A 12,254-nucleotide genomic window follows, 5' to 3' on the forward strand; every position below is an offset into this window, starting at 1 on the left:
TTTTTCTGAGTTTCTAGGTGAGCGCTGGTTTATTTACACAAATTCAGAGGAATTCTCTTTTGTCTCCAGATTTCTCACACCTTCCAGAATTACCCAGAAGGAGTTCGTTACATCTGGTTTCAGCACGGAGGCCAGGACACCCAGTTCTGGGCAGGATGGTACGGGATCCGAGTGACAAACAGCAGCATCACCATTGGGCCCCAGACGTCGTTATGAAGCACAGTGCAAGGGTTTGCTTTTACCTCAGGACTGTAACCAGCTGGCCTCAGGTGCACTATTTGCCTGTACTCTCTGGGTGTGTCCTAGCTTTGTCTTGCAGCTCTTGTTCACAGCAGAACTTCTGCAGGCCCAGCCCTTTGGAAGGGCTTCTGTCTTCATCTCCGTCCTCGTCTACCATGGATGCTACTCCAGTACTGGTGCCCTTCCAGAGAAAAACTGGGACAATTAAATATGAGATCTATCTTTTCTAGTTAATACATTCTTATGCTAACACACAGAGTGTTAAAGATACTTTCTTGTTTATGGAACTTAAGAAAGATAAGGCTAAAATGTTTAATTTCAGATTACCAATGGTATCTACAAGGACTCTGCCACAGATTGCTTTGTATGGTATTTTCTTTCCTGTTTTCAGTTTTAAGATTCAGTTAAGATTTATGATCTGCATCAGACACTTCCTAGCACAGGAAACTGTCACCCTTTGTTCCTAAGTGCTGTGTCACTGGTAGTGAATTCCTTGCCCTTTCTGCAAGTGTGTGATCAAAATGGTATCTGCCTTCCTATCCAAAACAGTCCCTTGGTGTTTGAATAAACAGGGAGAGAAAGAGAAGGTAGGGAGTCCCTTCAGGCAGCTGCCTAACAACACAAGAGCCTTTTGATTGTGCTGGGCTTTTCTCACATCACCACTGGTTTGTACTGAGCAGTGTAACCCAATCTAAAATGTTAAAGCAGTGTCCAGCCTTGTTCTAGGAGGAAGCAGGAGGTACTGGACAGGCTAGTGTACCAAATTCTCTGACAAACAAGTTCAGCTCACTGTGAACAGTGTCTGCCACCCTTATATACTCAGAATTAATGCTAAGGCCGTATTCCATCTCCTCTGACAGGCATAGGATTAACAGTGCTTTCCTTACCTATTCTCTGTTAGGAGTAGGATACTTGGCAGGTGTCCTTGCTGGGCAGACAAATTCCACATTGCTAATGCCACCTCTGAGTGAAAGGGGAGAGACCAAGGTTGTACAGCCTTTCAGAGGAACTGACAGAGTCCACATATGGGCCAGAAAAGTGGTGGAAGCTCCACAGAAAATAAAAATACTTCCTCATCAAAGAAGGGAGCCTGGTTTTGACAGAACTCAGCCCAGTTCAGCTGGGGTAAAACTTAATATTTATTGAAGACTACTTGGGATAGTCACAGTAGACAGACACTACATAAGGCCTCACTCCCCCTTAGCACAAATGTTGCTCTCATGGATTGTGTGACAGCTCCTTGCTGTCTGTCACTGCCTGTGTGCAATGGAGCTGCCCTTTTCAGGTGAGAACTGGGCTGGTAATAAAGCACTGACTCCCCAGGGATGCACTGTATCAACTCCTGTACTCTCACACAAGTCAACATGGGAACAGGCTCTGGCTCCCCATCCCAAGTCAGTTCTTTATACAGTGGTAAGAGCACTTAAAACAAAGAGGCAGCAGCTGCTCTACATTCACCCAGAAGGCCAGCTGAAGAGATGGTCATCAAGATACAGTTTGTGACAGATCTTACTCCACTGGAAGATCAGATGAAGCTTGAAGGCAAGGAAGATTTGAAATCAGGTGCCTTTGTGAGCTCGCTCTTCTACGTACAGCTGCATCTAGAGGGAGAAAAAGCAACAGTCCAGTGTTGGTATACAGGTAGGTGAATGGAAAAAAAAAAGAAAGGCCTGCAACAGGCTGAATAGGTGTTGTTTATACCTTCCCCCATAACCAGGTTTCCTGTTTTACTATGAGGAATCTTGCCCTGCTTTGATTACTGGCACAGACATCTGTAAGACTAAGCTACTGCTCACCAGTATTTTTTAAAGTTGTAACACCACAGAAAACTGCAGAGCTGGTGTCAGAGCATTCAAAGTTCAGAACTACAGCAGGTTCAGCACCTCTTGGTCAGAATGTTCTGCTCACCTTTAAGATGTCAGATGTCATGGTTTTCAGGGGAATAAGCCGGGGGTCGTGCATATGCACATCTTGCTCATCAGCGAGGATCCAAGGGAAGTCCTGGGGGCAGGAACACAAGGTGTTACTGCCAGAACCCAGCAGTGCTGTGAGCTCCTCCTCAGCACTTGCTTTGTGTTAAAAGAGACAGACTGGCTGAGGGAACAGGTAATTCAAACCTTACACACTTGTCCCTCATGCTCAACATAATTATTTTCAGTTACAGCATCAAACTGTGAGATCAACCCACTTCACTTACTGCAGAAGTGACGTCTCACTTCTTTAAAGTGAGATGAGTAAGATACACTCTCAGCTGTCCTGAGCTACCATGCCTAGTTCAGTACACCAGGATTTAACTGCAACTCCAGAATGCTTAGGGCATGGGTTTCCATCCTGCCTTGGAAGTCTAAAGGTGGTTCTACTACACCACAAGTTTCCATTTCTAAGCAGTGCAGAACAGACTTTCATTTTGAAACAATTTTATACTTGGCTAGCTTTATTTCTTGTGCCTTAGGACACCTAAAATAACTTGACTCAGGAAAAAAGTTCCTTGTATCTAAGCAAAGATTCTTTAAAAATAGTCTTCCTTCATAAAGTGTTCTGCACAGTTTCCTGCAAGATAAAATGTATTTGTGCCCCCAAACCTACTCCTTACTTGAATCTTCGTCTTTCTTGTTCTTTACACAAAATCAGCTACCACATAGTGGATGGTGGGTGAGGGCTTTTTTTCTTGATTAAATTCAAGTACCTATTCTACATGCCTGAGTATTTCTAAGTGTTTCTAAGCAAGCACTGGGCAGTGAGTATTGTTACAATCTATTTCAAGACTTGAAGTTGTCTGAAGTTGTGGCTGTGTGTGGCAAATGTGTTCAGCTCACCAGCACATTTCACCACGTTTCAAGTACAGTTATGTTGTCATGTGACACCAACCTATGTTCAAAATACCTCTCAGCCTTAACCTTAGAGATGCCAAAACTGCACTGCCCAGTCTTTGCTCTGCAGCTTTTTACACACAATCAGGTGTCCAAGGGTATCACTCACCTTTATCACCTGGATCTTTTCCATGTTGCGTGTGGCAGCCTCCCGTGTGTGAACCAGAACTGTGAAGGTGCAACCTAAGAGAAGTATCAGGTTCCAGCTCAGGGGACAGCTCCCAGAGGATTGGCCAAGCCAAGGAATGCCAAGCATTAGGCTGCTGGGATCCAAGTGACATTTATTTACCTGGGGGGTTGTTGTCCAGCACAGCATCACAAACGCTGATTTTCAGGATGAAGGCACGCAGTAACTGCTCCACGTGGGACAGCAGGGACTCGGAACTGTGGAGGAGACAGCAGTTGTTACTGGCATGCAGCAAAGGCCTAAAGTTGCTCCCAGAATATCTCCCAGGACTGGGTGTTGGATGCCATGGGCAAGCAGGAGTGGAAACCTCACCTAATGGAAAGAAGAGGTGGCTGGGTGATCTCAAAGACAAATCTCTCCACGGGGTGGTGCTCTTTATCCAGGATTACAACCACAACTTTCTCCACGTCGTTCTGCAGGAACCAAGACAAAAAAATCTCTTCCTTAGTACGAGCTGTCTGCTGCCCACAGTGTGCTTCATGTACTTTGATGCAGTGGAGTACACTCAGTTGCTGGGGCCAAGAGAACAAACCTTTATCCAAAACCTTAGTCCAGATTATTCTTAGCAATCAGAAAAAATGCCTTTGCAAAGCCATTTCTTGCTGGGTGGCTAAGGCTGGGGGAGATGAAGTGTGCTAAATTCCTCTAGATCCTGTTTTGGAACAAGGGAGGAAATGCACAGCCATCTCACTGCATCACTCTGGACACCAATGAAGTTAAGATACATTCAGACCATTGCCTAAACAGAACAGCTTTATACAACCACAATTTAAAACAGACTTAATTCCATTTTCTACATGTGCATTCAAATTGTCTATAAAGAGTGAGGCATACAAAGCCTGCCAGCAGCCTCCTGGAATGTTTCATTGGTCACATCCTTCTCTCAAAAAACCTGGAGTCCAGACCTACCTTTGCTTGCTGGTTCACAGCAAAGCATTCAAACTGTTCTGCCACAACAGGTGCTTAAATTGGGATGGATTGTAAAGCAGAATGATAGAATGATGTAAATATACAGACATGTCCTTGTGTGGTATATGAGACAAGCAAGGCAGGGTCTTAACTGCCAGGAAAAGTTATGATTTTAGGTTTTAGTTTTGTTAGGAACTTTTATCAGCTACTATATTGTATATGGTAAATTTGTAAACTAATGTTGCAGTTAAGGTAATATTTATGTTGTCTTACTTTCTATCAAATCCTCTTGCAGTATTTTAGCCCAGGTCCCTGGTTTGAGCTCACCTTCTCCAGCAATGGCTTTACGCAGTGCAGTGTGTCCTGGATGTACTGGTTCAGCTCTGGGTGGCAGGACATCTGTAGCAAACACAGGGAAGAGTCAGAGCTGTGTTTGATTTGAGCCAGGACAATACTAAAAGGGAAGATTTAAACAGAAGCACCAGTGTGTACAAGGCATTCAAGTCATGCTTCAAATAGTGCTGGAAAATGCAGAGTTGCCCATTCAAACCAGCAATTCTTTCAGGGAAGGGTTAATCAGCTGAAGCAGATCATGGCACCCACACAGTTGTTGTATATCTGGAATGTATACCCACAACAGCATATTTGGAATAGCATATTCCAACCATCTCTACTTCCTAGGAAACATACTTTCCTGTTACCTCACTGCAGAGCTGGGCAGCCTTCCACTACTGTTGTCCATGACCTGTTTGTTCCATGAGCACTTGCTGTATCCTCAACTACAGGGCTTTTCTCTCTTATGAGAGGAACTAAGCTCTCCTCAAAAATCAGGCTGTACATTAAACAATCACTTCCAGAGTGTAAGTTTGTTCTGGTGAGTGTTGGCTGTTTTGTTTGTCCATGTGGTTGTCAGCTTCCAGGAAAAATCTCCTACCTGGACAGGTACATTGTATTTCTTCCTCTTCTGGAAGATCCCAATAGGGTAAACTTCTCTGACGTACAAGATGAGGTGAACAGCCACTTCCAGGAATTCAGAAAGAACATCTGCAACAACTGAAAAACAGAAGTAAAGGATGCTGGAATAGGGTGTGGGAAAGTAGAGCAATACCATAGGCTCAGGGGAATTTTTTTACAAGTATTTTTTTCTGCATAAATTCCACCTGCCTCCTCTTAGCTGCAGAAAGTTTAGAGCAACCTACAGCAACACTCCCCCAAGCTCAGTGCCCAAGAGCCTCACAAGGACACCAGCTGCCCTCAGTACAGCACCTTACCTTGCCCAAAGTTAAGGTCCTGCCGTGTGAGAGTGGTCATCTTCCCCAGGCCCTGGAAGTAACCACAAAAGGAATGGTTATCCTCTGGCTCCTGTATTATTCATCTAGTCAGTTCATGGAGCTGTATACCAGGAGACCTGTGAACCCACAGTGAGAGGTGTAAGCACCCCCCATAAGCACAACATGTCCTCAGGAATTACCAGCAGTGCACAAAACTCAGGATGAGAGATCATTCATAATTTAATTCCAGGGGTTTTCAGTCTCTCTCCCTTTCTGGGATGCAGGAAAGTTCAGACAAATACTTTCTAGTAACACAAGAAACACTGTTTTTCTAAAGCTTCACAGTACTTGCCTTTTCTAAGCCCTATCTCCTCCTATAACACAAGAACTTCTCAGGGTTTTGGGTTTATTCTAACACCACCATGAACCATTGCTTCTCCAAGCTTGGAGCTACATCCTCCACTGACACACCATCACACAGGTTCTCACCTGCTGCCACTGCCAACAGCTTCTGAGTTTCTCTGTGCAGTCCCAAGGAACCCAAACCCTGCAGAGCTGCATAATTAAGTCAACTTTGTCACACAGGATTATGGAATACCTCAGGTTGGAAGGCACCCATAAGGATCACAGAGTACAACTCCCTGCTCCTCACTACCTAAAGGACCACCTAAATTAAACTATGTGACCTAGAGCATCATTCAGCTGCTCCTTGAACTCTGTAGGGCTACATCCCTGGGGAGCCTGAAACTTGTGAGCTACAAAGGGCAACACATTATGGTGACAAATTGAGTTTCACATGCCAACAATCAAACAGCAGATGCTGAAGTTCAGCTTCCCAGAAGCTTTCCCTGCATAGCAGACTCCATGCCTTACACAATTTAAGCCACAGTGTACATAATTATCTATTAAAAACTTTAATTTGTTTCATTATTTTATCCACACTCTCTGCATGCAAGCAAATTCTAACCACTAACAGCAGCACCGTTCATGAACTGTAGAGGTCTTTAAATGCCTGTGGAGCACCCTGGCTCCACCAGTAACTCGGGTATCCTACAAAGACTTTTGACAAACCACAAATGTTCCAATCAGCTCTTTAGACACTGATTTTCAAGCTGTTTCAGCTGAAACAAAACATGTTTTTCAGACCTACGAAGAATTTGTTCAACCTGCACAAAACAGGGGCTACTCTCATCCCCAGTTTTTGAAAAACAGAGTTAAACCACTGTATACAAGGACTTCCTGGAATATTAGTGATCTGCTACACTAAATAAAATTAAGGTAGTTAAGCATCTCTCTAGCACTCCAGCCACAGTGTCTCAAACTAGTACAAAAAGTAATAATACAAACTAATACTAGTATTAGTATTAATGCTAGTATTAATTTGTACATATACACGTACAACACAAATACTCATACTAATACAAAAAAATCTAGAGTATCATAAACAATGTATGTTTCTAGGTTTAAGTTCACATCCTCACTTAAACTTCATCCCTTCTTAAAGAGAGGCTCAAGCAACCCGAAGGATCCACCCTTCCACACAGTCACAAAGTAGGAACTCAAGGACTGTGCAGGCTGGAAGATCATGGAATCACACAACAGTTTGGGTTGGAAGGGACCTTAAAGCTCATCGTATTCCAACACCCTGCCAGAAGCAGGGCCACCTTCCACTATCCCAGGCTGGTACAAACTCCATCCAAGCTGGCCTCGGACATTTCCAGGGATGGGGAATACCATGGGTTATACCATGGGTTATACCATGGGTTATACCATGGGTTATACCATGGGTTATACCATGTGCTATAACCCAGACTCTTCCCGTGCCTGTCACTGTAGAGCACTAGCCCAGCACAGCCGGCACAGGCCACCTCAGCAGCCCCGCCGTGCCCTGCCCGTGCCCACCGCCGCTCCCTCGCCCACTCCGGTGTCTCAACACAAGGGAGGGTGGACGGGGACAGCTCCCTGGAGCGTCCCGCTCCCACTGGACGCGCGGCACCGCCTTCCCTCAGCATTCCCGAGCCCCGGGACCGCCCGCTCGCCGCTGCTCCCTCCCGAAACGGGGCTCCTCGCACGGCCCGCCGCCCCACTGCGCCCAGCGCCGGCCGGCCCCGCCTCAGCACGGCCTCCTGCCCTCGTGTTTCCCCCTGTTCCCCCAGTGCCCGTCCCCGTGTCCCCTCCCGGTGTCGCTTCTCGCCCCGGCGCCCCCCCGCTCCCTACCGGGCCCGCCGCCCCTCACGCCCGCCCGGCGCGGGGGCGGTGGCGGCGCGCGCGGGTGACGTCACGCGGCGCCGGCAGCGCCCCCCGGCGGGCGGGAGGAGCGGGCGCGGGGTGGCCGCGCTGCCCCCGCGGGGTCCCGGCACCCCCGCAGCTCCCCCGCCACGCCGGGGCCGGGGGCTCGGTGCAGGGAGCGGGGCTCGCTGAGCCGCCGGCGGAGCCCCCACCCCGTGACCATAACGCGGGGGAACCCCCCGGGAGCGCGGAGCCCGCCCCACCGCGCAGGTGAGCGGGGCTCACCGGCTCACCCGCTCCCCCCTCCACTCCCCAGGGCTGCCACGCCTTTGTCTCCGGTCTTTGTCTGTCCCGTCCGTGCCCGGGGCGGGGACCGCTGCTGCCACCAGCACCCTGCGCTCTCGCACCCACCTCCTCCTTAGCGCCGGGCTGCCCCGCAGCGCGCTGCCCTGGCATGCCCCGCGCTCCCCCTGCGCCCCCCGCACGGCCGGAGCCCCGGAGCCCCTCCCAGCCCCACCTCCCCCCGCACCATGCACCCCGCTCCCCCGGGACTCCCCACGTCCCCGCTTCCTCTCCACATTCCCCCACTGCCTTCCCCCTGTCTCCTCCTCCTCCTCCTCCTCCTCCTCGCGGGTTTGAACACCCCTTGCCCCCCGCAGACCTGCCTCCCCTCCGCCGCTCGCACAGCTCTGCCGTGCCGTGCCGTGCCGTGCCGTGCCCTGCCGTGCCGTGCCGTGCCGTGCCGTGCCGTGCCGTGCCGTGCCGTGCCCTGCCGTGCCGTGCCGTGCCGTGCCCAGCCGTGCCCTGCCGTGCCGTGCCGTGCCGTGCCGTGCCGTGCCGTGCCCTGCCGTGCCCTGCCGTGCCGTGCCGTGCCGTGCCGTGCCGTGCCCTGCCGTGCCGTGCCGTGCCGTGCCGTGCCGTGCCGTGCCGTGCCTGCCGGGCTCCGCCACACCGGCACCTCCGCACAGGTAGGCAGCGCTGCTCGCGCCCTGCTCACCCCGCCCCGGGGTCGGGGGGTGGATGCTCCGTCGAGCTGATTCCCCTCTGCTGTCTCAGGGACTGGGGAGGAGTGGGGGACACCTTCCCGCTTTCCGTGCGCCCCGGAGGAGACAAAGACAGGGGGTGACGGGGATCCCCGGTCCTGCCGTCGGTGGGATGCGCGCGGAGCTCCGGGCACGGCGGCATCGCTCGGGGGGCGAGCGAGCACAGAGCTCGGACGGTGCCGGGGCGCCGTGCTTTCGGTCAGACCTATTGTCACCCGTGCAGGGGAGCGGGCTCCGGACTGTGCCGCCGCGGCTCTGTCACTCGGCTCGCCCCCGTGCCCTGCGCCGTGAGCCTCGCAGGGATGTGCGGAACGGGCTCCGGGGCTCGCGTCCCACCGCCCCACCGCGGGTCACTCCTGCAAGCTCCCTCCCCGCCTCGCTCCTGGAAGCAAAGTCGCCTCGGACAGAGGCACCGTCCCTCGCAGGGCCCGAGCCCCTCTGGCACACCAGGGGATGTCCCGGCTCCGAGCCAGAGATGCCGAGGGGCGACGGAAGCTTTTCCCACCGAGTCATTGTGTTCACAGAGCCGAGCGCTGCCATGCACCGAGCCCCTGGCTACCCGCGGCTTCTCCTCTCCTCTTCCTCTGGTGATAAACGTGAGGTCTCATTTCTGAATTAAATCGGTTTGGCATCAGTTAATGGCTTATTGCAGCTAGTAATTCATCACGTAGAATTTAAGTGACACTTCTCCAATTCACAGCTGAAGTTTTCTGTCAGCCAGAGGGTTTAATGGAAGTGGTTTTGCATTCCCGTCTCCTCTCCCTTGAAGAAGGAGGCATTAATTTTATAGGTACGGTTCAAAGTGAGAATGTCATTCAAGGGGGAATGTTGAAAGCACAGCCTAGCTGTTCTGCCAATCGGGACACATCCATGTCTCCCTCCCAGCAAAGATTAGGGTAAATCTATCCCATTCTTCCCTGTAACACTGACGAGTACTTTCCAGCCGGGTGAGCAATGACCTTTCCTATTGATTGTGTCCCATTTGTCACCTGGCATTGTGCATGAAACTGAAGAGTCTTCTCTGCCATGCTGACAGCAAGCAACTATATCTTGGATGCTAATCTCGGGCTCATTGCTGTTTTAGTCTCATTATTGGGTAGAATAGGCTCTGTTTGAGAGCAGGTCGCTTGTGATGGCTGCGTCAGGCACACTGTGAAGTCCCAGAGGGAAGCAGAGCAGAGGGTACTGCATATTCATGCATGGGCCCCTCTTCCCCTTCAATGCAGTGACTCGCTGGGCTGACCTGTCCCTGGCAGATGTTGTGCTGGGAAGATCTCTGGGCAGGTTGGACTAGGCTCGGAAGAAAGGGTGGCACAGCTGTGGCTAGGGGACACCTGAAGGTGTCCAGTGTAAAGCAGGGGTGCTGGAGCTCAGCAGGGACTCAGGAAGTTCACAAGCCTGGGCTGCAGGAGAGGGAGCTCCCTGGGCTGTGCTGTGTGAACTGATGACTTCTGTTCTGATCAGGAGGGTAGAGCACAGACTGCCAGCCAGAGCTGATGTGTGAGGGGAGTCCCAGCTCCAGCCCTACAACTAATGTTGAGTGAATCAAGTTTCAAGTTGTTTGTTCAATACAAATTGTCCCAGGGAGAGACTTTGTGAAGGGGCAGCTACAACTACAACTACTACTTAATGCCTTGCAAATCTGAATCCTTATGTCCTGTCTCTTGTGCCACTAATGCAACTGGTATATTACTGAATTTGGCCCTTTCTATTCTGGAGTGCTGTCTGGGGATAGCAAAAGTGAGAGAAAACAGCTCAGGTAAAGGAACCAGATGTTTCAAAGGGCAAAGGGAGTGGGGGGTGTTCACGTAGCCTGAATATCTGCAGAGAGGAAATGTCTTGCATCACAGCCATGAGGGACAAGGAAACTTTGGAGTCCTGTAAGTATGAAAAGCAAGATAGGGAGGAATGGTGATGATGGAAACAGGAAACCTAAAAAGCAGGGCAGCTCTGAAAAGGAACACAAAAGGACTGAAGATCTGTGAGTGGGGAATTCTGCTGTTCTGTCATCCCAAGGATGTCTGGGACAACAGCAAAAACAATTTAAATTCTTTGCAAATCAAGTATACAGGAAGTGTTGGAAAGAATAAAAGTGTTAGTACTTTTGCCCCAGAGAGGAAGAGAAGGGCAAATATTACCTGCCTGCTTTGGGAGACCCTAGAAAACTGGGATTGAGCTTTTAGAAATGGGAAAGTCTCTTGGCAGACTGTTTATGAAGCTTTCCAGCATTTGCCTCCAGAAACAGAAAAACAGATGGAAAGAGACCCAGCAGGGAAGTGAAATCTCATTTATCTGCACAATGCCATCCTCATGGCTCCAGCCAGCTCTCTGCATGTCAGCCACCATAGAGCCTACCCCATCCATTCTGCTCCAGGCCTTCTCAAGCCCATCCATCACCCCATGGCTTCTTATTTACAGGGAGCCTGGCACACAAAGCTGGGTTTATTGTCTGTCATCCCTGCCACACAGGCACATACACACAACACCCATGTAGATGCCCATACACTTTGTGTATTGCTGCAGGCTGGGATTGTCTGGAGTCCAGGAAATCTTAGCACACGTCTGCCAAAGTCTGAGCTTATCAGAGCCAAAAAGAAGCCTGGCCCAGCACATGTGCTTGGGTCCAACTTGGTTCAGCCCTTGAGCATGCTAAATGCATCAAGGATCTTGACAATCTCTTGGTTCAAGGGTTTTGTTCCTCTTGGCTGTGACATGAAGAACATGTGTGAAAAGTTAAAACTAGGACTGTCAGATATGATTTTAAGTGAGATATGTGAATGAATGTAAAGCAGGATCTGATGTTCCTGCTTTGTCCAATACAAAACAAATACACCAGGGACAGTTGCAGAGTCTATTTCAGAGCCAAGGTGACACAACTGTATTTGTAGGGGAAAAGCATGCATGAATTTCTGTGTACCTGCTCAGTGCAGAATTACAAATAGAGAGCAGAGAAATAGCAATTATATTAGTGAGTCCAGAGAAGGAGACTTCCTACAGGGAAAGTTATCCAAGATGCAATTTCACTTACAGGATTGTAACCATCTACTACTGACCCAAAATGGACCAGAAACTGTGGCTGGAAAACCACTGCAACTCGCTCCCCAGCCCTGAGTCTTTACTCTGGGCAGCTCTCTGCTGCACTTGTGTTCATGTGAGAGGCAGATTTGCTACCACAGGTGGCTTGTAATCCTGAAGGTATATAAAGCAGTGCAGGGAGAGGGGTGGAACAATAAGGATGTAGGTCTGGTGGTGTGAAGAAATACAGGGATAGCCTTACCTGGCAAATCTATTTCCCTTACTAATACATGAGCCCTAAGAAGAGGACAAATTCTGGGCTTTGTTGTAATGTATGTTTGTTTATAGCAATTTAGGAAAGGTAACACCTTATAAGACCAGACTTCTTTCTGCCTGGTGTGTGTCTCAGGCAGAATTTCATCCTTTGTTGTAGGTGACAGTAAAGCTCTCACCCTGCTGATGTAGCCTGCAGTGAGGCCAGGGCTAACAT

At 49.8% G+C, this 12,254-nt stretch overlaps 3 protein-coding genes across 10 annotated transcripts in view; 2 read left to right on the forward strand and 1 right to left on the reverse strand.

Moving 5' to 3' along the window:
* FBXO44 (F-box protein 44) overlaps window positions 1-5,070 on the forward strand; it is a 47,467-nt gene extending 42,397 nt beyond the window's left edge. For all 3 annotated transcript variants that reach the window (XM_086860297.1, XM_086860298.1, XM_086860296.1), the window contains 2 exons: window positions 70-1,881; window positions 3,258-5,070. In XM_086860297.1, the coding sequence (XP_086716423.1) occupies window positions 70-216 (147 nt within the window). In that variant the 3' untranslated portion in view covers window positions 217-1,881; window positions 3,258-5,070. The remainder of the gene's footprint in view (window positions 1-69; window positions 1,882-3,257) is intronic.
* On the reverse strand, window positions 1-8,445 carry MAD2L2 (mitotic arrest deficient 2 like 2). Of its 5 annotated transcripts, none has more exons than XM_086860302.1 (9): window positions 8,368-8,445; window positions 5,478-5,529; window positions 5,141-5,259; window positions 4,534-4,605; window positions 3,610-3,710; window positions 3,400-3,494; window positions 3,220-3,293; window positions 2,149-2,241; window positions 1-1,841 (listed from the first exon to the last, which is right to left on the reverse strand). In XM_086860302.1, exons 2-9 carry the CDS (start codon window positions 5,515-5,517, stop codon window positions 1,800-1,802), a joined length of 636 nt encoding a protein of 211 aa, XP_086716428.1. In that variant the 5' UTR covers window positions 5,518-5,529; window positions 8,368-8,445; the 3' UTR covers window positions 1-1,799. The 5 variants fall into 5 exon arrangements, with proteins under 5 accessions (XP_086716428.1, XP_086716425.1, XP_086716426.1 ...); XM_086860299.1 differs by lacking the exon at window positions 8,368-8,445 and adding an exon at window positions 8,118-8,185; XM_086860300.1 differs by lacking the exon at window positions 8,368-8,445 and adding an exon at window positions 7,695-7,780.
* Window positions 7,867-12,254, forward strand: part of DRAXIN (dorsal inhibitory axon guidance protein) — a 15,731-nt gene continuing 11,343 nt past the window's right edge. Inside the window, exon 1 of one of the 2 annotated variants that reach the window (XM_086860291.1) lies at window positions 7,867-7,976. The gene's annotated coding sequence lies outside the window, so the exon portion shown is untranslated. Of the gene's footprint in view, window positions 7,977-8,555; window positions 8,675-12,254 lie in introns of those variants that run through there. The other variant, XM_086860289.1, reaches the window with a different exon arrangement.

This window comes from Cyanistes caeruleus, chromosome 22, assembly GCF_971803275.1.
Source record: "Cyanistes caeruleus chromosome 22, bCyaCae1.hap1.1, whole genome shotgun sequence".
Lineage (NCBI taxonomy): Eukaryota > Metazoa > Chordata > Aves > Passeriformes > Paridae > Cyanistes > Cyanistes caeruleus.